This window comes from Gopherus flavomarginatus, chromosome 2 (assembly GCF_025201925.1).
Source record: "Gopherus flavomarginatus isolate rGopFla2 chromosome 2, rGopFla2.mat.asm, whole genome shotgun sequence".
Lineage (NCBI taxonomy): Eukaryota > Metazoa > Chordata > Testudines > Testudinidae > Gopherus > Gopherus flavomarginatus.
Window position 1 is genome coordinate 166,286,962 of NC_066618.1, and position 26,852 is coordinate 166,313,813.

A 26,852-nucleotide genomic window follows, 5' to 3' on the forward strand; every position below is an offset into this window, starting at 1 on the left:
CTATCCTGCAACTAACAAATTTAATTTTCACCTTACAGGCAACAAAAAAATAAAAGGGGGGGGGGGCTGGAAAGCAACAAAACCACCTGAGAGAATGAGAAAGATACAAGATGGAAAGGTAACGCAATGCCTGTTACCAGAAAAATCAGACAGTGAAGCAAGATGAATGAACTGGAAAAAGAGACACATGATCTAACATGAAAGAGGAAGCTGAAGCAATGTGGGTTTTAGGAGTCACTGAACAAAGGCTGAGTAATGGTCTCAAAATTGACTGCATTTCCTATTGCCCAAAGGCTGCAGGATCCAGCCCACAAAAATGAGACAGTTCTCAAGTCTAGGCTTTTGGGAAAAAATTCACTGTAATAAGGCACATTTACAAATGATTCTCCTCCTACCTAATACAATCAGCCATCAAAAATGGAGTTGACCTAGAAAAGACTTCCTTCCTCCCCTTCCCTTCTGTAAATTCTGCAGCACTAGGTTGATGGACTCACAGCTGAATTAGTCAGTAAAAAGGATGAGAATTTACGTTTTGTTTATTTTTTTTATTTAGTATTAAGTGCTTTTTAGGCAACTAACCAGCACACTTACAGGAAATCTTGTTTTACTCTATCTCCTAATACAGTGTTTTCTTTCCCCGTTCATCTTTTATTGTTGTTGATATGCTTGCATTAATCCAGCAAAGGCCATTAACAGCATTTGTTGGTCAGGAAAATGCTTACAGAACAAGGGACTGAAATCCAGACCAGGTAAGCACACTTACAGAAATGTACATGTTTTTCTTCGTAGGCAAGATTGTCTACTGAGTAGTTTGTGTTGTGAGGCAGTATTGTCTAGTGGTTAGAACAGGTGACTAGCAGATAGGATTCCCAGTTTCTGTAACTCTCTCTGCCAATGACTTTCTATAGGTTCTTGGGCAAGTCACTTTGCCTCTCTATAAAATACAGATGATATAGCCCTAACTCACAGGGGAACTGTGAGACTTAATGTAACACACTTGAACTCCATTGATGAAGGTGCGTAGCATCATATCTTTATTCTTCATAGAAGTACAGTGGATTGTAAGGATTATTTAATATTTGTACAGTATTGCCTAGAGGCATAAAGCTTGATGCACCACTGTGCTACTCACTGTACACATTTATAGCAAGTAACAGTCCCTGTCCCACATGTTCTTACAGGAAGGAGTGACACAGCCAGAGCTGTGAATCTTTCAGTGCCATGGGGACTCTGAACAACAGCCTGGAAACTCAGAACATTTGAGGACTAGTCAGTCCTTAAATGGGCATAACCAACCCAAACGTAAGAGTCTTACTTAGCATTGCTGATTCTTTTCTGTTCTTGTGGTGGCTCCATATACTGGATTGAAAGGGGCTTTCCTTTCCAGTCAATCCCCTGAAGAACTGCAAGGACCTAAAAATTATAGCCCAATGGCTGGGTGACCAGGCAGCAAAGCCATATTGCTGGGTTTGTTGGGACAGAAGTGCTCCTGCAGTCAAAGGCTGTATTTAGATTTTTTAAATGACCTGATCATCTTAGCATATAGAGCAGAGCAAATTTCTGCTCTCAGGGCCTGATCTGAAGTCCCATTAAGTAAATGGAAAATTCACATTGATTTAAATGGGCTTTGGTTCAGTCTCTCAGATTTTTAAGATCAGTTTCCCCTGCTTTCAGATACATGTATGTCTGAGGACAGACTTTGTCCCTATATAGGAGTAGTGAAATCAGGAAGGAATTCATGCACATATCCACCCACAACTCCATACTGAAAACCCTGCGCAATGAAAGGCATGATGGATGTTTTCACTTCTCTGAACCTTCAAAGCTAGTATAGCAGATTAAAATCCACTATTCGGATGGTGTAGCGAACATCACTTGATCACTTTGGAGTGCAGGATTATTTATGTTTGGCTGCTCAATCAGTCTCAGTATCATATTGTTGTTGTACTTTGTACAATAACTATTGTACATTAATTCGGCAGAATATCTCTTCCAGGAAAAACACCTTCCTCTATGTGAGACAGGAAGAATGCTTAGTCACTTCCTTCTTTATTTCATCAAGATTTGTTCTACTACAGAAGGTTTTAATGTAAAGCTTTAGTATTAAAAGGCCTATACCAACATAATGCTTCCAAGATTTTTTGTGGGGAGAGGAGTAAGACATGGATTGGTATTTTTTTAATCTAAAATGTCTGGAGAACTGGCCTTCGCAGACATATCTTTACCAGTTGAGAGAATAAACACAGACACAAAGAGACCTCTAGTGGCTAAACTAAGGTACTTTCTTCCTACCTCTATTTTTTAAACCATTTGTTTGGACATTAGCTGGTAAATTTGTTTAGTGGATTAATAGCAGTTTGCATTTCAGATTATGTTCTAATATTTACTACGTCATCCTTATACATGCAGAACAGATTCAGAGTAACCTTCCTAGTTCTGTCATCTGCTAAGGAGGAGATTCTCTCCAAGTGCCTCCTTAATTTATAGAATTTGGGGAGCCCTTAAAATTTGTCTTGAGATTCCTTTGATTCCTGATACTACACAAACCTATTTTGGGGGATACAACCTAAAAGAACGTCTATTTTAATGTATATTTTTTCTTCTCACAACCTCCCTTCATATAATTTATAATGTGCTATATGTAGACATCAAGTGCAATAATTTAAACATAGATCCTTCAAATATAGGCAATACATTGCTATATAAAATTAAAGAAAACTGTATGTTGCTTTTGGTGTTTTGTTAAACACTAAAAAATAAATCATTGGTCCCCATTACCTTTTCACTTCTGAAAATCCTGCACGTGGACCATGTCATAGAAATGAAAAACATTTTGTCCTGAATATAACATTTAGCTTAATTAAACATTTTAAATGTCAGCATTAATTTGCTTGACATGCTTTTTCTCACCTTTAAAGCAATGATTTTGAAAACTTTAAGCCAAGACTTTGTAGGATCCAGCAACAGCCAGCATAGAACAGAAAAATCACTTCCTCCCAGGACTTTGTCTTCATACATGTCTGTAAAGCTCATCTTTCACACACTTGGCACTATGTAAATAAGTCAACATAACAATAGGTAAAGAGATGCACACACAAGAGTGTCTCTGTTTTAATGCTTGTTCAGCAGAAGGAGATACTTTTTCAGAGGAAGCTCCTGAATGAATGAGTTAATGTTTGTAAGGCACCTTGAAAATATAATGGTCAAAAATAATAACAGTAATAATAAATAACAAAGTTGAGCAGAAAACAAAAGTTCAACATCTTTTTCCTGTTTTTCACAGAAATTTTGTTTTGATGGAAACTTCCCAGGCTCCTCTAACCATGACTATTACATGTAGCCTGTGGAGTTTTCATGAGCACATATGAATGGGAACTTGCACATACTAATATTGAGAGGTGGGAGTGTGTGCCTAGGGACATTTCTTGAGGGCTTTTGCAAATGTGTAGGATTTGGAGGTGAGGCAGTTTGTGTTTCTATATCATAAGAAAGGTGGGGACTTTTATGCTCATTTTGTGGAATAGGGGCATGCAGAGGGTCAGGGAGTGGAACAGAGTGGGGAGGAGAGGGTAAGAGGAAACAGACTGGTATAGCAGAAGGCCCTGTAGAGCAGACAACAAGGAGAGGGGCAGCAGTGAGTAGATGGTCCAGCATGGTTCAAGACAAGCATAGGGTACGTCTACACTACAGGATAAATTCGATTTAACATAAACCGGTTTTATAAAACAGATAATATAAAGTCGATTGCGCGCGGCCACACTAGCATTGCACTGTGGGTAGCTATCCCGTAGCTATCCCATAGTTCCCACAGTCTCCCCCGCCCCTTGGAATTCTGGTTTGAGAGCCCAGTGCCTGATGGGCAAAAATCATTGTCGCAGGTGGTTCTGGGTACAGCCTCACCCCTCCCTAAGTGAAAGCAGCAGACAACCGTTTTGCGCCTTTTTTCCTGGGTGAACTGTGCAGACGCCATAGCACTGGAAGCATGGACCCCGCTCAGATCAACACCGCGATAGTGAACGTTGTAAACACCTCGCGCATTCTCGTGCAGTCTATGGTGAACCATGAACTGCAAAGCCAGGCGAGGAGGAAGCGGCTACAGCAGCGCGGTGATGAGAGTGATGAGGACATGGAAACTGAATTCTCCTTAACCGCGGGCCCCTGCGCTTTGGAGCTCCTGCTGGTAATGGGGCAGGTTCTACCCATTGAACACCGATTTTGGGCCCGAGAAACAAGCACAGACTGGTGGGACCGCATAGTTTTGTAGGTGTGGGACGATTCGCAGTGGCTGCGAAACTTTCACATGCGTAAGAGCACTTACATGGAACTTTGTGACTTGCTTTCCCCTACCCTGAAGTGCCAGAATACCAAGATGAGAGCAGCCCTCACAGTGGAGAAGCAAGTGGCAATAGCCCTGTGGAAGCTTGCAACGCCAGACAGCTACAGGTCAGTCCGGAATCAATTTGGAGTGGGAAAATCTACTGTGGGGGCTGCTGTGATGCAAGTAGCCAAAGCAATCACTAAGCTGCTGCTACAAAAGGTTGTGACTCTAGGAAACGTGCAGGCCATAGTGGATGGCTTTGCTGCAATGGGATTCCCTAACTGTGGGGGGCGATAGATAGAACCCATATCCCTATCTTGGCACCGGCGCACCAGGCCACCCAGTACGTAAACCGCAAGGGGTACTTTTCAATGGTGCTGCAAGCAATGGTGGATCACAAGGGATGTTTCACCAACATCCACGTGGGATGGCCAGGAAGGGTTCATGACGCTCGCGTCTTCAGAAGCACTGCTCTGTTTAAAATGCTGCAGCAAGGAATTTACTTCCCAGACCAGAAAATAACTGTTGGGGATGTTGAAATGCCTGTAGTTATCCTGGGGGACCCAGCCTACCCCTTGATGCCATGGCTCATGAAGCCATACACAGGCAGCCCGGACAGTGGTCAGGAGCTGTTCAACTACAGGCTGAGCAAGTGCAGGATGGTGGTAGAATGTGCATTTGGCCGTTTAAAGGTGCATTGGCGCACATTACTGACTCGCTCAGACCTCAGCCAAACCAATGTCCCCTTTGTTATTGCTGCTTGCTGTGTGCTCCACAATCTCTGTGAGAGTAAGGGGGAGACCTTTATGGCGGGGTGGGAGGCTGAGGCAAATCACCTGGCCGCTGATTACGCGCAGCCAGACACCAGGGCGATTAGAAGAGAACACTGGGAAGTGCTGCGCATCAGAGAAGCTTTGAAAACGAGTTTCATCATGGGCCAGGGTACGGTGTGACTGCTGTGTTTGTTTCCCCTTGATGAACCCCACCCCCTTGATTGACTCATTCCCTGTAAGCAACCCACCCTCCCCCTTCGACTACAGATTGCTTACGAAAATAAAGTCACTATCATTTAAAAATCATGTATTCTTTATTAAAAAGCTCATTATAAAAAGAGGGAGAGAACTGGCAAGGTAGCCCGGGTGCGGTTTGGGAGGAGGATAGGAGGGAAGGAAAAGGCCACTAAAATCATTTCAATGTAATGACAGCATTTTGGTTGGGCTGTCCATGGGGGTGGAGTGGGTGGGTGCACAAAGCCTTCCGCCATGCATTCTTACACGTCTGGGTGAGGAAGATATGGAATATGGTGAGTACTGAGGATGGTGACACAGTGGCTTCAGCGGCACGCTGTGACCCCGCTGCTCTTCCTGAAGCTCCACCAGACGTCGGAGGATATCAGTTTGATCACGCAGCAGCCCCAGCGTTTCTTTCCGCCACTGCTGATCTTCCTGCCTACACCTCTGATCTTCCTGCCGCCACCTCTCATCTTGAGCGACTCTCCTGTACTCACGTTCACTGGCATCTTTCCTGTAATTTGATACCACGTCCTTCCACTCATTCAGATGAGCTCTTTCATTGTGGGTTACTTCCATGATTTCAGAGGACATTTCGTCTCACGTCCTCTTCTTCCTCCACCTTATCTGAGATAGCCTTCGGGATGGAGTAGGGAGGCTTGAAAAATGTGCAGCTGCATGAGGGAGGGAAAAAAGGGAGAGAAGTATTTAAAAAGATATTGTCACGGAGTCACCGGGCGATGCTCCGGAACTGCTCCCCACCAAGCCAGTCAGGACTTTGGGGAGCCTCCTCTCCCTTGGAGCAGACTTGTTCAGGGCAAGAAGCTCACCCGTCTTCACCTCCTGGGTCTCTCCTTGGAGCATTCAGCATCCTCTGCCCCTCCGTGCGCTTCCCACAGCGAGCCTGCCCCAGCGGGGTCATGGGGAAGCCACAGGGTCCTGCACCCTCACTTCGCAGTCAGACGTGACTCTCAGCCAGCCAGTAAAACAGAGGTTTATTCGATGACAGGAACAGGGTCTAAAACAGAGCTTGTAGATACAGCGAACCGGACCCCTCGGCCGGGTCCATTCTGGGGGGCAGTGAGCCAGTCCCCCCCCATCTGCCCTCCACTCCTCAACCCCAGCCAGCTCCAGACTAACAACCCCCCTAGCCCCTCCTCTCTGCTCAGCTCCTTTCCCGGGCCAGGAGGTCACCTGATCCCTTTGTCTCCAACACCTTCAGCTGGCACCTTTGCAGAGAAGGGGCCCCGGCCATCAGTTGCTAGGAGACAGAGTGCCAGGCATTTAGGTGCACTGGCCCTTTGCTCTTCAGCAATCACAGGCCCTTATCCCACCACCTAGATACTTAAGAACTGCATAGGGGACACTGAGGCCTTGTCTACACCACAAAGTTGCAGCGCTGGTGAGGGGGTTACAGCGCTGCAACTTAGGAGGTGTACACATCTGCAGGGCATTACCAGCGCTGCAACTCCCTGTTTGCAGCGCTGGCCGTACACCCGGTCGAACCTCGGGTGTAGAGGATCCAGCGCTGGTGATCCAGCGCTGGTTATCAGGTGTAGACACTCACCAGCGTTTTTCTTGACCTCTGTGGAATAAGCAGGTATCCCAGCATACCTGAGGAAGCCTCTCTGGTAATCAAGCAGGTATCCTTCCCCATGGTTTGCTCTCGCGTTCCCCAAACCCCCCCGCAAGGAGGTCTCCTTCCCCGCGGTTTGCTCTCTCGTTCCCCGAACCCCCGCAAGCAGGTCTCCTTCCCCGCGGTTTGCTCCGGTGTTCCCCGAACCCCCCCGCTAGCAGGTCTCCTTTCCCGCGGTTTGCTCTCGCGTTCCCTGAACCCCCCTGCCAACCGCGGGGAAGGAGACCTGCTAGCGGGGGGGTTCGGGGAACACCGGAGCAAACCGCGGGGAAGGAGACCTGCTTGCAGGGGGGTTCGGGGAACGCGAGAGCAAACCGCGGGGAAGGAGACCTGCTTGCGGGGGGGTTCGGGGAACACCGGAGCAAACCGCGGGGAAGGAGACCTGCTTGCAGGGGGGTTCAGGGAACGTGAGAGCAAACCGCGGGGAAGGAGACCTGCTTGCGGGGGGGGGGGGGTTCGGGGAACACCGGAGCAAACCGCGGGGAAGGAGACCTGCTTGCGGGGGGGGGGGGGGGTTCGGGGAACACCGGAGCAAACCGCGGGGAAGGAGACCTGCTTGCAGGGGGGTTCGGGGAACACCGGAACAAACCGCGGGGAAGGAGACCTGCTTGCAGGGGGGTTCGGGGAACGCGAGAGCACACCGCGGGGAAGGAGACCTGCTTCCCCGCGGTTTGCTCTCGCGTTCCCCGAACCCCCCTGCAAGCAGGTCTCCTTCCCCGCGGTTTGCTCTCGCGTTCCCCGAACCCCCCTGCAAACCGCCCAACAGCGCTGCAGTGTGGCCACATCTAACACCACTTGCAGCGCTGGTTGCTGTAAGTGTGGCCACTCTGCAGCGCTGGCCCTATACAGCTGTACTAATCCAGCTGTAACAACCAGCGCTGCAAAATTGTAGATGTAGACATACCCACAGGCACCAACACAGTATTCAGAGGAAACATCAAGAACATTCCCAGTTCGTCACAGATACATTTTACAGAACAATGGTTATACTCTTTCACAGTGAACAACACTATTCACCTTACACAGCACATGTGATTTCACTACAAGGTCACATTTTGCATCTTAACTTTGAGTGCCTGAGCTCTGGTGTTACAGATCTCACAGACGCAGGTCCGGGCATCAGAATTCAGATTGCATGCGGCCATGGTAAGCCATTGTCTTTCGGCTTCAGCAGCCTTCACTTCCATTCAGAGAAGCCACCCCCACCTCCCCTCCAATTCTCTAGGATGATCGCTTTACCCCCTCCCCCCACCGCATGGCTGGTATCATGGAAGATCACTGCTAATCACCCCTCTCCCCCCCCCACCGCATGGCAGATAGCTGGGAAGATTCCTGCTAGCCAAACGTGAGAAAGCTCAGTGCTATCCTTCCTGCCCTCCCCCTGCGTGGCTACATGCAAGGAAGGATTTCTTGTAAGCAACAGGCAAACGCCCCTGTAGGAAAAAGGCCATCTCTGTCCCCTTAATTAAATTCCTGAATTTCAACCAGGTTACCATGAACGATATCACTTTGCTGAGGATAACAGAGCGAGATAAAGAACGGATGTTTCTTGAATGCCTGCAATCACCGGGACCTTACACAGCTATGCTTTGTCATGCAATGATACCCGATTACTTGCTACATGCATGGCATGGTAAAGTGTCCTACCATGGTGGACGGAACAAGGCTGCCTTGCCCAGAAACCTTCTGCAAAGGCTTTTGGAGTACCTCCAGGAGCGCTTCATGGAGATGTCCCTGGAGGATTTCCGCTCCATCCCCAGACATGTTAACAAACTTTTCCAGTAACTTTACTGCCCGCAAATGCATCCCAAGCCCTCAGGGAAAATCAATCATTAAAAAAAGCTTGCTTTTAAACCAGGTTTTATATTTACAAAGGTACACTCACCAAAGGTACACTCACCAGAGGTCGCTTCCATGGCTTCACTGTCTGGGCTAGTGGCTTGGGAAGGCTGGGACGGTAATTCCGTCCGGGTCAGAAAAAGCTCCTGGCTGTTGGGGCTAACAGAGTGCTGTGTGCTCTCTTCAAGCTCGTTCTCCTTTTCCTCCTCCTCACCTTCCCCGTCCGCATAATCCTCAGGCATGGCTGAGATTACAACCCCCACCACGGAATCCAAGGACGGGGGGGCGGGGTAGTGGTGGCGCAGCCCCCTAAAATTGCATGCAGCTCAGCGTAGAAGCGGCATGTTTTCGCCCCTGCCCCAGACCTTCCGTTTGCCTCTTTGGTTTTCTGGTAGGCTTGTCTGAGCTCCTTCACTTTCACTCTGCACTGCACTGAGTCCCTGGTGTGGCCTCTCTCCTTCACGGTCTTGGAAATTTTTTCAAAAGTTTTTTCATTTCGTCTTTTTGAACGGAGTTCTGTTAGCACGGAATCCTCTCCCCATATAGTGATCAGACCCAGTACGTCCCGTGTGGTCCATGCTGGAGCTCTTTTTCTATTCTCAGGAGACTGCATTGTTACCTGTGCTGATGAGCTCTGTGTGGTCACCTGTGCTGGTGAGCTCTCCATGCTGGCCAAACAGGAAATGAAATTCAAAAGTTCGCGGGGCTTTTCCTGTCTACCTGGCCAGTGCATCCGAGTTCAGATAGCTGTCCAGAGCGGTCAGTGGTGCACTGTGGGATACAGTCCGGAGGCCAATACCATCGATTTGCGGCCACACTAACCCTAATCCGATATAATAATACTGATTTTAGTGCTACTCCTCTCATTGAGGAGTACAGAAACCGATTTAAAGAGCCTTTTATATCGATTTAAATGGCATCGTAGTGTGGACGGGTACGGCGTTAAATCGGTTTAACGCTGCTAAAATCGGTATAAACACGTAGTGTAGACCAGGCCATAGACTCATAGATTTTGAGGCCAGAAGGAACCATCGTGATCATCCGAGTCTGACCTCTGCACATTGGAGGCCACAGGATGTCACGCACCCACTTCTGTATTAGACCCCTAACCTCTGGCTGATACTGAAGTCCTTGAATCTTGATTTAAAGACTTCAAGTAACAGAGAATCCACCATTTACTCTTGTTCAAACCACTGTGTGACATGGGCCCCATGCTACAGAGGAAGGGGGAAAAGATCCTCATTGTCTCTGCCAATCTGACCCAGGGAAAAACTCTTCCCAACCCCCAAGAGAGTGATCACTTGGACCATGAGTATGTGGGCGAGACTCACCAGCCACACCCCTGGGAATGAATTCTCTGCAGTCCACTGGGGCTGTGGCAGCCGAAACCTCTCCCTAGCAGTCAGGGGCGGAGAGCAGGGAAGGAGCACAGTGCAATGGGCTCCAGCACCTGTCAGAGCCACAGATCTCGGGGAGGAAGGGCTGGGGCCCCTGCAGCTTGAAGAAGTGTAACCAAAACCTAGCCTTTGTCATACGCCTGTGAGTGATGTCACACCTGTCTCCATAGTAACAAGCAATGGCGTCATTCTGACATCACACAGCATCCCTTCCCCGTGGAAAAGGCAGAGCCTGGAGCCCACCAGCAGAAAGCCCAGGGTCCATGGAGCGGTAGGGGACAGACAGTTCGCAGGAAGCGGCGGGCACACCCGCTCAGGCCCCGCCCCCACTCCAAGCTGTACGCTCCCATTGGCTGGCTTACGACCGGCCCCCTCCTACTGAGTCCCGCGCCAGCGTTGGCTACGTCTGAAGGGGCGGAGTCTGGGAAGGGAACGGAACCATCGAGCTAGGGAGTAGAGAGGCCGTCTGCTTCCGGCCGCGGGGGCGATGGGAAGGGCCTGGGCGGACTGAGGCAGCTGGAGGAGGGGCGGAGCGGAGCCCCGAGAAGGAGGTGAGTGGGGCTGGTAGCCCCGGGGGACCTCGGCTCACGGCTCTCCTAGCCCGCGCCCCGCCAGTCCTTCGGCCCTAGCTCCCTGTGGGCATCTCCGAGCCCGTCACAGGGCTGGGTCCCCTCCCCCCTCAGGGGCACCCCCGGCCCTGGGGTCCCGCTGCCCGCAGGCAGGGGCCCCTCGCTGCGCCTGACAGGGGAGCCAGCCGGGCCGGGCCAGACCAGGCCGCGGGGGGGTGACAAAAACGGGAGGGGCCGGACTCCTGGGTTCAGCTCCCAGCCGAGGGGGAGGAGCCGGGCCGGCGAGGGAATAGAGCAAAGGGATGGGAAGCAGAACTCCTGGGTTCTTTTCCCTAGTTTTGTCAATGAGGCCGTTTAGACAAGTCACTTCGTGGTGTATAAGGTGGGAATCATACTTGTGCTTTGAGATCCTCCCGGGAAAGGTACAATGTAGAGCTAAAGGGTCGTGAACTTTCCTGTACTGAATCCCTGCTCCGCTATGCCTCTGCCAAGGGAAGCTCACTCACCACTCCTGTACTTCTGAGGAAGCAATGAGTGAGCTCTCCAGCAGTGTGCATAGACTCATAGACTCATAGGTCAGAAGGGACCAATCTGATCATCTAGTCTGACCTCCTGCACAAGGCAGGCCACAGAACCCCACCCATCCAATTTTATACAACCCCTATCCCAGGACCGAGTTATTGAAATCCTCAAAAATGGTTTGAAGACCTCAAGCTGCAGAGACACCACCAGCAAGCGACCCGTGCCCCACGCTGCAGGGGAAGGCGAAAAACCACCAGGGCACCTGCCAATCCGCCCTGGAGGAAAATTCCTTCCCGACCCCAAATATGGCAATCAGCTAAACCCTGAGCATGTGGGCAAGAGTCACCAGCCAGCACCCAAGAAGGAGTTCTCCGCAGCAACTCAGTACCCATCGCATGCAACATCTCCCCGCAGACCATTGAGCAGACCTGTCTGGTGGTAATTCAAGATCAATTGCCCAAATTAACGATCCTATCATAACATCCCCTCCATATACTTATCAAGCTTTGTCTTAAAGCCAGGAAAGTCTTTTGCCCCTACTACTTCCCTCGGAAGGCTATTCCAGAACTTCACTCCCCTAATGGTCAGAAACCTTCGTCTAATTTCAAGTCTAAACTTCCTAATATCCAGTTTATACCCATTCATCCTCGTGGCTACATTAGTACTAAACTTAAATAATTCCTCTCCCTCCCTAACGTTAACCCCCTTGATATATTTATATAGGGCGAGCATATCCCCCCTCAGCCTTCTTTTGGCCAGGCTAAACAAGCCAAGCTCTTTGAGTCTCCTTTCATAAGGCAGTTTTTCCATTCCTTGGATCATCCTCGTAGCCCGTCTTAGTGAGGTGCTGTCAGATTACTCTCACACAGGGCACCTTGTTATGGTGACAGCCTGGGGTGTTAATTCAGTGAAAAGTCTGATCTGTTATGTCTTGTCCAGGGCTAGCTGAAGCTTACAGAGAGCACTGATATCTTTTCCCAAATCTTTGGAGTAGTGGGAGGGTATGGGTATATCTACCATGAATAGAAGGCAGTTGTCATCAGTCTTAGCACTGCTCTAATTGAGTAAATCTAAAGTTAAACTAACTCTTTCCATGTAAATATTATTGTTCATCTGCTCTTTTGTATTAGAACGTACAATTGATAATTCTTGGGCAACATGACATTCTACAGCTGTAACATAGTCCTTGCAATAGCCAGGTCAAGGTAAGAAACGAAGGCTTATTTTTAAATTGTATTTTACTGTTTAAGATTCTTGGTTTGTTCTAGTACTTTTGCATCTTTAGTTCTCTGAAGTATATTCAAATAGTAGCCACTTCTGTGTAAAACATCCCAGTAAAGCTTTGTCTGATAAGTGATAACACTGTTGCCATAGTGATGGTTAATTTCTTCAGGTGACTGATGCTTTGTTTTAGTGCTGGGGCATGGTAAGAAGTGTATGCAGCAATTAATTTTTAATTCAAAACAGGCTTGCTGTTGTAAATGAGGCTACATGAGGTGAAACCAAATGTTTAATCTTAGTTTGAGAGAAAGTTCAGTCTCTTTATATTCCAAGTACTGAATTAATTTTGTGGTTGGTTAAATGTCTGAATGAAATGGAGGGATTTGATTAGAAAGGCTCTGGTAGTTGCCATAGCACATACTAATATGAGAAGTCTTATTCCTGTTATACAAGATAAGATTAAAAATCATAATGTAAAACTTCCTTCTCTGGTGTTTAACAAGCCTCTTTGCAGGGCTTTGGAGCTGTGCTCTGGCTCCAGAGCAAGCTCCAGGCAAAACCCTGCAGCTCCACTGCTCCGGAGCTGCTCTGTGCTCCAGCTCTGGCTCCGCTCCAAAGCCCTGTCTCTTTGTGATACCAGGGGCATCCCACTGGGGCTGTAGATAACATAAGAAATTATGAGGAATGTTCCAGGAAGTAGCCTGGCTGTGGTGGTGTGATGGGGATAAGGGTTTTGTTTTGCTTTTTTCCCTTGGGCTGTGATTAGGTAAAATTCTTCTGTCATATCCATTAATCGAATGGTGCTTATAAGAAATGGACTGAAATACTGAGTTGCTCCTTTGAGAGGACAGCTCATCAGCTACAATAATGCAAAAACTTTGTGTTTCATCCCCAGCTAAAATCTGCTCCCAAAAACTAGGCAAGTCTTTAAGAAGATTCTGGGTGATGAATTTGAAGCTAAGAACATAAAGTCAAATGAAATGGTTAACTTTGGTAATTAACTGCAGCAGAGAATTACATGCTTAAAGTAACTAGCTTCTCTTCAGTTTCAGAGGCCCTCATCTTCTTGTTCACTCCAGCTGTTCTCCATATTCCTCATCAGTTGCATTTGTCCAACTAGTGGATTCTCATTTAAACCGAATTTATATGAAAGACTCTGAAAACCAGCAGTTACTGTACTGCACACAGCTGGCCTCTGGACTACGAACTAAAGCAGTGAGAACGCTGCACACCTCTGCTTACTGGCATCAAGAGCTCCAAGATAAATCTCAGCTGCACCAAAGGACAATAAACCAGGACACTGAGCATGCTAAAACTCTGCCAGACCAAAGCACAGAGACTGGTGTGGGGAAAAAGTCTTTACGCCAAAGAATTGTGGATGAACTGAAACATTATTACAATGGATTCCACTTGCTTTGGATTGACACAAAGGTCGCTGCCAGGATGGTGTGGAGGCTGCTACATGGTCAGGTTCTCACTAGACGAGAGAGGCGAAGGGTGAGTATGAACTACCTTGCACAAACACATTGATGCTAATTTGCTACGCTGATGTGTCAAAAATCTTAAGGTAACCAAAGAAACCGGTCAGTTCAGTTTCCAAACTTTCTTTGAATAGAGGTCAAATATGGATGTCTGTTTAAACCTTTCATGTGAATTTAATGCCTATAAAAGGGTAATAGCTCAACAGCCCAGGAGCCTGAAATCCTCTATATATTTCCCATAACTAGTACAGCACAAGCAGTGGCAACACTGGTCCCCTGGGTTCTGCCAAGGGCCCTCATCCTTATCCTGGGGAGGACTTCTCTGAAATGAGAGGAACATTCAATCTCTGTGGCCCATCAGTTTCTGCAAGACTTTGGACAAGGGGGATGATTGCTATGGTACTTTAAAAGTGGCCAGAGTAGTTGTTCAAAGTACACAGATGCAGTCTTAAAAGCACTATAAATTCCTTTGATACAGAGGCCATGTGACAAGTCTTAAGTTTAGAGACCATGCTGAAAAGCACCTGGGTTATCTAAATGAGTGGTAATTCTTGCGCTAAGATCGCCTGTAGAAAGCCTTCATTAATTGGGCCCAAAATAGGTATTCTTTGGTGCCTGTAAAATGAAAAATAACTCCTGCGATGCCTTTCTACAGCTACTGAGGACATGTGCTGATCTCTTCCGACTGGTTCCCTTCTTGGTGTTCATCATTGTGCCCTTCATGGAGTTCCTGTTACCTGTATTTCTGAAACTCTTTCCCGAAATGTTGCCCTCAACTTTTGAGACGGAATCAAAAAAGGTTTGTGTACCGGGCTGTTGAGAAAGCAGACTGCTTCGATAATTCAGACTCCATTAACTAGGATTGTGGATGGCAACTCTAGAAGTATATTGGGATATCAACTAGCCTGAGCCATACTGCTAGAATCTAACTAAACAGCATGCCATGATTAATTGTTCTTCAGTACTCATCATGGAGTAGTGAGGCTAAGCAAGTGTAGGAAGATTATTTTAGTCAGTAGATAGAGCACTCAGGAGACCTGGGTTCAGTTCCTTGCTCAGACTTTTTCTATGACCTTGGCCAAGTCACTGAATCTACCCTGTGTCTCTGTTTGTTTCTCTTTTCTTTAAGGGGATAATACTGTGAGGATAAAATCCATGAATGATTGTGAGGCACTGAGATATTAGAGTGATTAGGGTCAGAGAAGTGGATAGATAGAAGCGGTCTGCAGCAAGGATACTTGATAACTGATTGAAGACAGGAGTAGTACAAGAGAACTGAAAGGTTTAACAAGTATTGTGCCCAGAGTGGGCTGTCTTTATCTCTCTTTCCTGTCTCCTCTCCCAATTTCTTTCTTCCATCCTTAAAAGTTTGGAGGTATTTTATTTTTTTTTCCCTTCCAGTTCAGAATAAAGTTTCAGACTAAGTATCAAAGGGGTAGCTGTGTTAGTCTGTATCTGTAAAAAGTGACAGTCCTGTGGCACCTTATAGACTAACAGTTGTATTGGAGCATAAGCTTTCGTGGATTGCATCCAACGAAGTGGATATTCACCTACGAAAGCTTATGCTCCAATATGTCTGTTAGTCTATAAGGTGCCACAGGACTCTTTTAGTCTGAAAGAAGCGACAATGATTGGCCCTGAAATAGAAACCTTAACTATGTTTGGTTAGATAGCCACAGAAAATGAAGGGTCTGCTTAGGATCATTTTAATCAGGTGCCTCTTATCGCTCAGAGGCAGAGCCAGTGGATCAAACATGCTGAGTGTGTGAAGGCAGGAGTTAAATACTGTTAGGTTTCACTTAACCAAAATGTTGATGGATCCTTAAGAAAAAGAGGAGATTAATTTGGGCCAAAATGCTAGTGTCATATGTGTAGACAGTTTCCATTGACTTTCATGGGGATTTCCCATATTTCCAAGGGCAGAATTTGCCCTTTATTCTTCAACCAAAACCACCTGAAACCGTAAAGGCTAGTTCTGTGTGGCATATGAGCCCTATCAACTTCTCAGCCCTTGTCAATATCATACAACTGGGGTATTCTCTGTCCACTATTAGCTCACTTCTTTAGCAGCTGATAACATCTGAAATCTGGGTCACTTTCTGTAGTGTCTGATACTAACTAATCAAAACATCTTTGTTACCACATGGGCAACTGTTGATTAGCACCCACAAATGTAAATCAGTTCAGCCTTGCCTCTCTGTGCAACTGGGTCAAACACTCTTACTCAAAGTGGATTCACACATGCAGAGCTACAGCAGAGTCTGACAATTGCTCTCTTATTGATCAGTCAGTACATGGCATGCAGAGTGATCTTGTTCACTCTTTATACTTAGTGGCTCCAACCAGAACAAGGCTGACTTTAAAAGAGGGATGCAAACCTATATATATATCACCTTTGGGGTTTTTTTCCTCTCTTCACTCATCCATGTTTGGTTTCTCTGTATCAAAATCATTTTCCTAGCAATTAGTGAGGCAGAGTGACTGGCAGAATGGGGTTCACGTTAGCAGGTTTTGCTGAAATTTCAGCACTACTGGTTTATGTGCAAATTGTCCCCTGTCCATGTGGTCCAGTGCGGTGTGCTTCTTGCAATTATGATCAAGCCAATATTAGAGATACTTTAATGGCCTAGAAAATACACTCTTCTAACTCAAACCATGTGGATTTAAAGCACTGTTTGGATGCAAAAGAAAGTTACAGTAACAATGACACAATCTTTGTTATAACTAAGCTTATTAATATTAACCATAGGATTCTTGGAGGTTTATTATTAGGTCATTCTAGCTCAAAATCTAGGCTTACTCTTGTTTTCACACACAATATAACAGAACTTATATTTCTATGAAGACTATTCAGTAAAAAAAAAACTTGTATTTACAGCATCTGTCTAGTAAGCGGGATTAAAACTGATGCATGTACTTCAATTATCCAAGCCAAACTGCCGAGTAGTCAGCAGCAATGATGAAAAGTAAGTTAGGTTTTGAGAGGTGTAGAGGTAATTAACCCAAGGTCTGGGGTAACAAAAGGAAGGAAATGTATCCCAACCTTCTCTTTCCTGGAGTTCAATCTGAACCTCTAACTACTTTTTGTTTCCTAAATTAAGGAAGAAAAACAGAAAAAGAAACTAAGTGCCACGTTAGAGCTTGCAAAATTCCTGCAGGAGACTATTGCCGAGATGGCCAAAAGGAACAAAGCAAATATGGGAGAGGCCACCGAGCAGTTCTCTTCCTATGTGCAACAGGTACAGCAAACAGTAAAATAAGATGGAGAGACTAGAAAAGGTATCTGCAGTCCTGTGTAGCGGGGCAGAACGGTGGGTAGATACAACTTTGAAGGGTCTTGTGCTGGGAGATAAGGAAGTATGGGATTTGTCCGACACAAAAATCTGCAAAGCAATTTTGCAAACTAGATTAACAGATTATATTCTCACCCACCTTCTTGTGTGTGTGAAATGTTTTGTAACCTGTACAGAAACAATCATGATATTGCTGTTAAACCATTCTGTGAACTGTAACTGCACTGGCAAACTTATCTGACAAGCCTAGGATTAGAGAAGCTGCAATTCCTTGATTGCAAGTTTCAGTGGGTGGTGATGGTCTGTTTGTTTTAAAACAAATGGTAAATGGAGGAAAAAAATTGTTCCTGTCCATCTATCTGTAAGAAAGCTGCAGCTGTTGTGCTAGCTGTTGAAAATTGAAAGCTGGCAGAGCCTTGCTACCAGGCATGTAAAAATGCTGAGGGATATTGGTAAACTGATTGCCCTTTCGTGGGCACTGCCTTGGGGAAGCCTTGTGAACCTCTGTCCTTGTGAACCCCACTGCCTTGGGGAACCTGTGTCCAGATAAGTTACTGTCTTATCTTAATTCTCATTTTAACCAGCAGAAAAACTCTTTTACATAGTGAAGTCCTTCAAGTGGCCATTCTCAGAGCACATTAGAAATAGTAGATTATTTTCAGACCCTACGTTTGAACAATAGTAGTTTAGTGGCCACCAGCAAAAAGCGCTAAAGTGAAATGATTTGGGGAGTGTTAGAGTGAGGACTGGATTCAGGATGCCTAGTTTCTGTTTCCAGCACTGCTAGTGGCTTTTGAGGTATATTCCTATCTGATGCCTTGGCTTTGTTGCGCAGGTTCGTCATGCTGGCCACCAGCCCAGCACCCAGGAGATTGTGCGCTTCTCCAAGCTCTTTGAGGATGAGCTGACCCTTGAACACTTAGAACGGCCACAACTGGTAGCCCTCTGCAAACTGCTCGAACTACAGCCCATTGGCACCAATAACCTACTCCGCTTCCAGCTTTTGATGCAGCTCAGGTCTATAAAAGCAGATGATGAAGTAAGAGACTAAAACAAATAGCACAGATGCAGTGTGATCTGATGGTTAGTACAGGAGACCTGGGTTCTTGTTCTGATCCTGCAAGTCACTTCCTTTCTCTGAGCTGCAGTTTGCCTATCTGATATTCTAGGTATGCTGCTGCCCACGCTAACAGGGAGAGGGGTGATCTTACTATTTGTAAGAGAAGGATTATCCCATGAGAGACTCTAAGGAAGTAGAGTGTTGGCAGTTCAGCCCTCCAGTGCCTTCTATCAGCTCTACCAAGGAGGTTCTCAGAGGAGACTCTCTTGCTGTTAAGAATTAAGAAGGTAGCCTCTTAGGATCTCAGTAGCCATAGCAATGAATGATTGTGGAGCCCCATCTCTTATACTACTTCAATTTTATCATACTTATTTCTATAGACACTTTGGGCCATTTCTATTACGTAACTAGCATTCTGAATTTAGAGTGCACTGATGCCAAACTCATTCCTGTTGCGGTCCAAGCTTGGGAGCATGATAGATGAGGAAATCTGGCACTATGAGACTCGAATGAAGGATCTGGAAGCTTTTTGTTAATCGATTATGTCACAGCATAATTTCTAAGTGGCTCCTGGCTACCTCTGACTTAAGTATATGGAACGATAGGTCCATTTTTACAAATAAAGGCCCAATCCTGAAAATCCTTATGCATGTGAGCTACTTTACCCTGTGAGTGGTTGCATTACAGTTCAGTAGGGCCACACACAAGAGTGCAGTTACTCATGTGTAAGTAAGTGTTTGGAGGATCAAGCCCAAGGTTATCCCTCGCCTTTAGCTGTGTTTAGCATGCAGCTAGGCAGTCACAGATGGGATGTCTGCTGAATCCCAGTTTTGGTATCAGTAGGTTTTCCTTTGTTTATTTTCTACTCCCCTCCAGTGCAAGCAGGCATCTCTTTGGTACCAGACTTCATGAATAAACTAGGGTTTGGGCTTCTGGAGGCCTGCATTTGTGAATGTTCCTTTTCGTTTCAGATGATTGCTAAGGAAGGTGTTAATGGGCTAAGTGTATCTGAACTGCAGAGTGCATGCCGGGCCAGAGGAATGCGATCACTGGGTCTCACAGAGGAACAGCTGAAAGAACAACTCAGTCAGGCAAGTAGGGCCTTGCCTGCTACTAAAGTATTGGAACATTGCAGCCAGAGTTTATATTTTACTTAAAGGGACCATGTCAGATGTTCAGTCTTCAAATAAACTGGTTTTGACAGATGGTTGGCCTTGCACTGAAGATTCATGCCACTGTTTTGTTATTGATCCTCATTTGCATAACTGAACGGTAAAAACACAAAACATACCACTTATGCTAAAGCCCAGTTGAAAAAAGATGGTGGCTGAGTGCCAAGTGCAAATACCTGTCGGGAACAGGACACAAGGACCCAGGGGATTACTTAAACCACTAGAGCAGCAAAGGCCTTGTCTATTTAAGAGGACAGTGCTGGAATGGGACAGATAATGAGACATTGTAACTTGTCTATTTAGGGATTCACAGATTCCAAGGTGAGCAGGGCCCATTTGTGATCTGACCTCCTACAAAACACAGGCCAGAGACGGTCCCCAAAATAATTCCTAGAGCAGATCTCTTTGAAAAATATCTGATCTTGATTTTAAAATTGCCAGTAGTAGTGGCAGCTATTTACATGTGGCACTTCCCTCCTCCCATCCCTGGGACTCCGTACTGGGGCCTTATTCTGCCGGGGTCAGGGCCACGGTTGCTGCAGGTGCTGTATTTTGGATAAAACGTGAAGTAGAAGCTTGAACACTTAATTTACCTATGGCAGTCTTTCAAAAGTAGGGATGTTAACACCAGTCTTGCAGTCAACTTCTATGTAAGTAACTAGTCTACCTTTCTAGACTTTTTCTCCAGCTTCAGCTGGATGCAGGAATCTTCACTGCCCTTTGAAACTGTTTATTCCTACTGAGAGCTGGTTAAATAGCTGTTGCCTTTCACCTCTGGAGGTAGGCAACTTGAACCTCTATAAGCTTAATCTGTCACATGCTCTGGAGTCCTTCAGAATGAAGGGTGCTTTACAATGCTAGAGAATTCTCCTCAGTGAGTGGTGTTTAAACAGTTGATTTTTGAACCAATAACCCTCTTTCCCTCCTTTCTCCCCATGTTCTACAGTGGCTAGATCTACATCTAAAGGAGAATGTTCCTCCTTCTCTGCTGCTGCTTTCTCGCGCCTTGTACTTGATAGACATGAAGCCGAAACCTATTCAGGTGTCGCAGAATGAGGTGAGTGGGCTGAATAGCAGTTAGCTTGAGGACATGGTCCTAGTTAACAAAACAAGAACATAAGGATCACAAATGAAGGATTCAGTTACTCACCAAGCCTCAGTCACACACAGCGCATGTCCTGCCATACACTCTACTAGACACCTGTCTAAAACAGCAGGCTCACCATGATGACTAGTTGGTGCCAGCTTGGTGTCCTCAAGCCAAATGGGACGTTTCCCAGCTGCCTTTTGTAGAGACAATGTATCTGAATTTTTTTACGGCTGTCTTAGCTTCCAGCATGTTGACTAGTTTACTAACAGATGAACACACTCTGATTGTGGTAAAACATCTAATGTTTTTAGGGCTCCCATCCCAAATGAAAGACTTGGGGGGAGCAGCTTCGATATTAGAAACCATAGTAATTGCACTATCATTGTAGAAAAAGAATGTATGAATAGCACTTACAAGCCTCCGTCATGGACCCAGACCCCATTTTGCTAGATGCTCTGTAAAACCAGAACAAAAATAAGAGTCCTGCCGCAAAGAGATTACAAGGTAAGTATAAGAGGAGACAACAGATGAATGCAGATAGGCTGATGGGCAGGGCACAGGGAAAGAATGAGACAATATTGGTCAGCCTGATAGGCAGTGGTCTCAGCACAGCAGTAGTCTAGCCGTTTTTAGTAGTCCAGTTCTTCCTCCAGTGACATGTTACATTCATAGACTTGGTTTTGGGTTTAATATAACTTCCAACCTGCCAAACTTGAGTTTTGATCTTTGAGGTGAAAATACCTGCCTGGTGTATTTGAAGTGTCTAACTGACTAGGGGCCTGATTTGCAAAGGTGCTGAGCACTCACTGCTTCAGTTGACTTCAGGTGGAGTTGAGAAGTACTTAGCATCACTGAAAATCTATCCAGGGACTCAGTCTTCCTATATCTCTACAGTTCCTGGCACGCTTTAGGCGCTCTTACAGTATAAATAATTGTGTGAAGCATATACCTATTATTCAAATTAGACAGATTTCTACCCAGACAGGTGTGTCAAATGCATAGGTGAGTTCTTTTTTTGCTTGCATTTTTCTTATTAATGTCCTAATTGTTCTTGAAAAGCAGACTTGGATTGAGATTGAACCTGAACAATGCAAGACACATGGTGCTAAATAACTAAACTTTGGCCAGGTACTTACTGGTCTGGAGTCTCCTCATAATCTGCATAAAATACGAACAGCAATTTTGAGCTGTTTATTTTTTTCCTTAGGTTCGGGTTAGTGATACTGCTGCGGAAACACCAGTTCTTGAACCTAAAGAAACCTTAGTGGATTCTGCACCCATTGTGCAAGGAAGAAAGGTTAGAAAATGACTCTTTACAAATGAGTATCAGATTTATATGAAATGCTGCAGGTTTGGGAAGTATGAGTGTGAACATACTTTAGCATAGTATGGAAGCTGGTGGCCTTTTAGTCCGGCATCCTTAGCTAGTATCTCTGAATAGTGCACTGGAATAGAAACTCTTGGGATAGGCAAGTTTGTCTGTCCGTCACACTGTTGCAACAGCAGTGCTTCCTTTGCCAAGGAAGGAGAGGATGTTGAAAAGGCAGAGGAAGCTGCAATGGCATCACTTCTTGCACAAGTGCTGGAAACGCTGCTGACAGTTCAAAACAAAATCACCACCAACTTCCAGCAGGAGAGCACTTCTGAGATCCTTAGTTATTCAGACTTCTTTTCTGTAAACTAGACAGTCACATGCTGCTACTTCTGCTCGCATGTCACCTGTGAGAGGATGGTTAAATTCTGAATCACGTTATAAGCTCCTCCCCAGGAGACTTTTTCCTGAGGGTGTTAGCCACAAGAATTGGAGGAGTTGGGGGCAGATTAGCATGTGAAACTCTGCATGCAGCCAGGCAAGCCAGTTCAGGATGGTCTGATCACCAAAGTTGCGATGAGTGACTTAGTGTGATACAAGGGAGTCAAATAGCAGTAATAACTGAAGTTCAGAAAGGGAAAGCTTAAGTTTAAAAACTAGAAAGATTTCCTAATAGATATTGGCTGTGGAATAGTCTCCCAAATGAAGCAATGGAATCCCCAGCATCTAACATTAAAATTAGAAGTGCATCGCAGGGAACTACTGTGTTCTGGCAGGGCAGTGGTCTGTCTGGGGCCCAAGTAGACCTCTTCCATGTTCTGATATAATTCTGTAATTGTTAAAACATCTTTTATATTGTTCTCTTGAAGGGAGAAGAATTTATATCACAGGCATCTGAGAAGTTACCAATCCCTGGAGTATCTGTCAAGCCTCTTCCAGGAGAGGTGAGCTCTGAGGCAGACCTAGGCCAGGTTTTGTGGGTTTAACTAAGGAAGTTCTAGATTGAGCCTCTTAAAAGATCTGAAGAACTGCAGAGAGCTTGCCCATTCCTTCTACAATGGGAAATCCATGCACCCTTAATTTCTGTCTAGCTGTCTGAATATGGGATTAGGAACCTAACATTAGGCACCTAAGTTTAATTTTGGTCTGAGTTTTTTTCATTAAAAGGAAGAATAATGTTCTTTAGCCTAACTGGAGAAATCTGAAACAAGACCAGCAAACACATGGTATTTTAATAGGTAAACACAAGCTGTCTGCCAAAACCACTCTTTTCCCACATCAATAATTCCTAATGGATTTAGGTTCATTTAATGGAAGATGTATCTCAACACCCTAACCTGCTTTGAAAATCTTAGTCTTTATTGAATGTTAATGAACACATTTGGACTGCTATTGGGTTTTTTTTAAGCCTATAATTTTCTCTTACCCCAGACCAAAATGGAGGCATCTCAGAGCGGCAAGGCCAGTGCCAATGGAGTCTAGCCCTGCGCCAGCAAGGACCGTGGATCAAGGGCACTGACAGAGGAAGACTCCATTCCTCGTCTAACCCAGTGACTGGGTGAGCAGTGTGTTGGCAGGCTCCCTCCCACACCAAGGCTTTCAGCTGTGCCCAAGGGGCCTTATCAATCAATTCCAGATTGTTTTATTAGCAGCGAGGCCATATAAAGGACACATCCCATTTAAAATACCCTCTATAAATTAAGTTATATTGTAAATATGTAAATACGTCTATTAAAATGCTCTAAACTGTAACTTATCCCATGGCTGTATGTCCTACAGTTAGGATTTGTGCTCTTCAGTAAGGCAGCATTTTATTTTTATGAAAGGCTGGAGAGCAGACGTGGACTGGGTTTGGTGCTTCAGTAAAAATATCCCTCATCCACACTGTGGAACCCTGTGCAGGAGCTTTGCCACACAGACAGGGCTTGGCTTGACTGCTGAAGCAATTTGTATAGACCACAAGCCCTTGATTATCATAGTAATCTCCATTTGTTAGCTAATATCTTGTGATCAGACTGGCTCATCTAGCAGTTACAATTAAACTAACATCAGTTGCTGTCAGGTTTTCACTGAGGAGAATAAACTGCGCTGGAAGAGACAAAAGAGGAAAGGCCTGCAGTATCTTCAGTGGGGAGACTGAGAAAATAACAGTTGAGAGGTTTTGCTGCTCTATTTTCCTTATTTAAAGAGGGCGTACTCCATTGCATGCTGTGCCTACTTTCTGCCCACAGTTGGCAGCAGCATGAAGTCTCCCAGGGTCCCAAACACCATTCTAGTACAAACTTGCAAACATGCCTTTTACGTGGCAGCATCTTGCTAGGAAATGTGCAGAATGGCAATGACCTGAGCTTTCAAATTAAACTGTTTTGTTGTTTTAAAATGAAGTCTGAAATTAGACTTGTCTTTTAAAATCTAATCATCTGATTCTTAAAACTACCCAATGACGAGTACTGGTGGAATACTTTTTTAAAACAGTTCTTTGTATATTTCAGTGGTAACTATCTTCCTGGTAGATTGTATAGGAAGAGATTGAAAAGTGTGGGGGTTTTTTATGATTTAATTTTAGCCTCCTGTACCTGTAAATGGTTAAAATTTGCTCATTTTATGGATATATTGAACCTGGATATTTCTGATTACTGTAAAATTAAAAGTGGATGTGGATGCTGAGTACAATGTGAGTCAGCCTGAGTCATTAGAACCATCACCTGGCTAAAGTAACCATCAGCTCAGTTAGGCATTATCAGCATGTTACAATTCATTACGCCAAGGTCTTTTTGGTAAAGCAGAACCAACTCTGGTGGGGGCCATATTACAATTGTACTGTATTCTTGGTTAGTAAACCCCATGTACCAGGATGATACAAATCTCTGCTTTGCTAATGCAAGTGTTATATGAAGATAAACAGCTGTGGTGTCTTGCTAGTGGTAACAGAAAACCAGTGTAATTCTAATAAATGCCCCGCTGCTCCAGCATCAGCCTCTCCTTTGGTTATTTTAATAAGGATATCTGGCTGATGGTCGTCATTGCACTTTGTTAGACAAGGGCAGAGGAACCTTTAGCCACTTGCTTGTGTCTTTGATAATGAGAACTGGCAAGGATCATTTGAACTAGAGAGACCCCAGACTACATCTGCAAAAAAACTCTCTCCACAAAAACTAAACCATTGGCTGTTTCTCTTTTCATCCCTTCATCATTCCCAAAGCATAGGTGGGCTCAAGTCACTAAAAAGCTGTTGTGTTGGTCATTCTGAAGTCAGTGTAAATAGCAGTGAAAGAGGGCTGGTGACTTCTGTAGTGGGGGCAGAATGTGATAATTGGATCTGATGTTCTCTTTCCAACTTTTTCAAATTCAGACTTGTGGTACAAGAAGAAGCAGCTCTGTTCCAAACACACCAGCTAGCCTGACAAAACCATGGTTACAATGGGGAAAGGGGGGGAAAAAAATCAATGAATTAATAAGGTAAACAACTCTGTGCCACTCAACGGCTGGCTCCCTAATAAATGGGGAAATAAATAAAAGTGCTGTCGTGGGGACAGGCTGTCATAAACAGATAGTTAAGGGTTAATGTCTCTTTTACCTGTAAAGAGTTAAGAAGCTCAGTAAACCTGGCTGACACCTGACCAGAGGACCAATAGGGGGACAAGATACTTTCCAATCTTGGTGGAGGGAAGTCTTTGTGCTCTTTGTTTTGGGGGTTGTTCGCTCTTTGGACTAAGAGGGACCAGACGTCAATCCAGGCTCTCCAAATCTTTCTGAATCAGTCTCTCATGTTTCAGAATTGTAAATAACAGCCAGGCAAGGCGGATTAGTTTTATTTTTGTTTTCTCAACTTGTAAATGTCCTTTTTTGCTGAAAGGATTTTACCTCTGTTTGCTGTAACTTTGAACCTAAGGCTAGAGGGAGTTCCTCTGGGCTATACGAATTTGATTACCCTGTAAAATATTTTCCATCCTGATTTTACAGAGATGTTTTATCTTTCTTCTTTAATTAAAAGCTTTCTTTTTAAGAACCTGATTGATTTTTCCTTGTTTTAAGATCCAAGAGGACTGGATCTGGACTCACCAGGGATTGGTGGGGGAAAGGAGGGGGGATGGTTAATTTCTCCTTGTTTTAAGATCCAAGGGGTTTGGATCTGTGTTCACCAGGGAATTGGTGAAGCCTCTCAAGGCTGCACAGGGAGGGGAAGGTTTTGTGGGGGACAAGAGCTCCAGACACTAAAATTTCTGGATGGTGGCAGAGTTACCAGATCTAAGCTAATAATTAAGCTTAGAAGTGTCCATGCAGCTCCCCACATTTGTACCCTAAAGTTCAGAGTGGGGAAGGAACCTTGACACAGGCATTGGAATGATGGCATCTGATGGATCCTGTAAGGACTGGTCTGCCAAGACAATGGGGAAACCCTGCTCTAGTAAGTTAATGCTGAGTCTCTTTTGCACAGCAATGCACTCTAGGCATTGAACTTAGCATATAATGGTTGTTTTGGTGGAACGCAGTTTTCTTGGAGAAGCTACTTTTCACAGATCGGAGAATATGGGAATAGTCAACTTGCATGATTGCTCTTTGTTGTTGGAGGATATAACCCTGGAGGGTGGGGAGAGGAGATTGTCTGAACTCAAGCAAACCTTTGGTAATGTCACCCAAGTTACAGATCTTAGATGGGCTGCTGCTACTGTGTAATGCCATTTGTGAGCACAATAGTAAATAGATGAGTAATGTAGCTAATGCTAATATAATTTCAGTGAGCTGAGCTCCATCTGCTGGTAGTCAATACACACAGCAATTATATTACTATTGATAATTTCTTCCAGCTCTGCTATGCTGCCTGAAACCCCCCTTGCCAATGAACAATAGCTTACATGGCTATTATCAAGGAACATGTGCCCTCCAGCGTGATGCCGATGGGCCATGTAGTAATTAGGCCATACATGAGTC

General features: G+C 45.3%; 1 protein-coding gene and 1 long non-coding RNA gene across 5 annotated transcripts; one reads left to right on the plus strand and one right to left on the minus strand.

Annotated features, from left to right (window-relative positions):
* Positions 1 to 372: 372 nt before the first annotated feature.
* On the minus strand, positions 373 to 10,484 carry LOC127045022 (uncharacterized). 2 transcript variants are annotated; one of them, XR_007772588.1, is made up of 3 exons: positions 10,359 to 10,484; positions 8,865 to 9,626; positions 373 to 3,187 (listed from the first exon to the last, which is right to left on the minus strand). It is a non-coding gene; the product is annotated as an uncharacterized LOC127045022 (long non-coding RNA). The 2 variants fall into 2 exon arrangements; XR_007772589.1 differs by lacking the exon at positions 373 to 3,187 and adding an exon at positions 5,393 to 6,002.
* Positions 10,485 to 10,674: 190 nt separating this feature from the next.
* Positions 10,675 to 25,929, plus strand: LETM2 (leucine zipper and EF-hand containing transmembrane protein 2). Of its 3 annotated transcripts, none has more exons than XM_050940077.1 (11): positions 10,675 to 10,751; positions 12,422 to 12,496; positions 13,559 to 14,009; positions 14,649 to 14,792; positions 17,095 to 17,232; positions 18,122 to 18,325; positions 19,318 to 19,437; positions 20,465 to 20,575; positions 21,816 to 21,905; positions 22,790 to 22,864; positions 23,352 to 25,929. In XM_050940077.1, the coding sequence occupies exons 2-11, from the start codon at positions 12,450 to 12,452 to the stop codon at positions 23,400 to 23,402; spliced, it is 1,431 nt and encodes a 476-aa protein (XP_050796034.1). In that variant the 5' UTR covers positions 10,675 to 10,751; positions 12,422 to 12,449; the 3' UTR covers positions 23,403 to 25,929. The 3 variants fall into 3 exon arrangements, with proteins under 3 accessions (XP_050796034.1, XP_050796035.1, XP_050796036.1); XM_050940078.1 differs by lacking the exon at positions 10,675 to 10,751 and adding an exon at positions 10,979 to 11,191; XM_050940079.1 differs by lacking the exon at positions 10,675 to 10,751 and adding an exon at positions 10,979 to 11,151.
* The last annotated feature ends 923 nt before the right edge of the window (positions 25,930 to 26,852 follow it).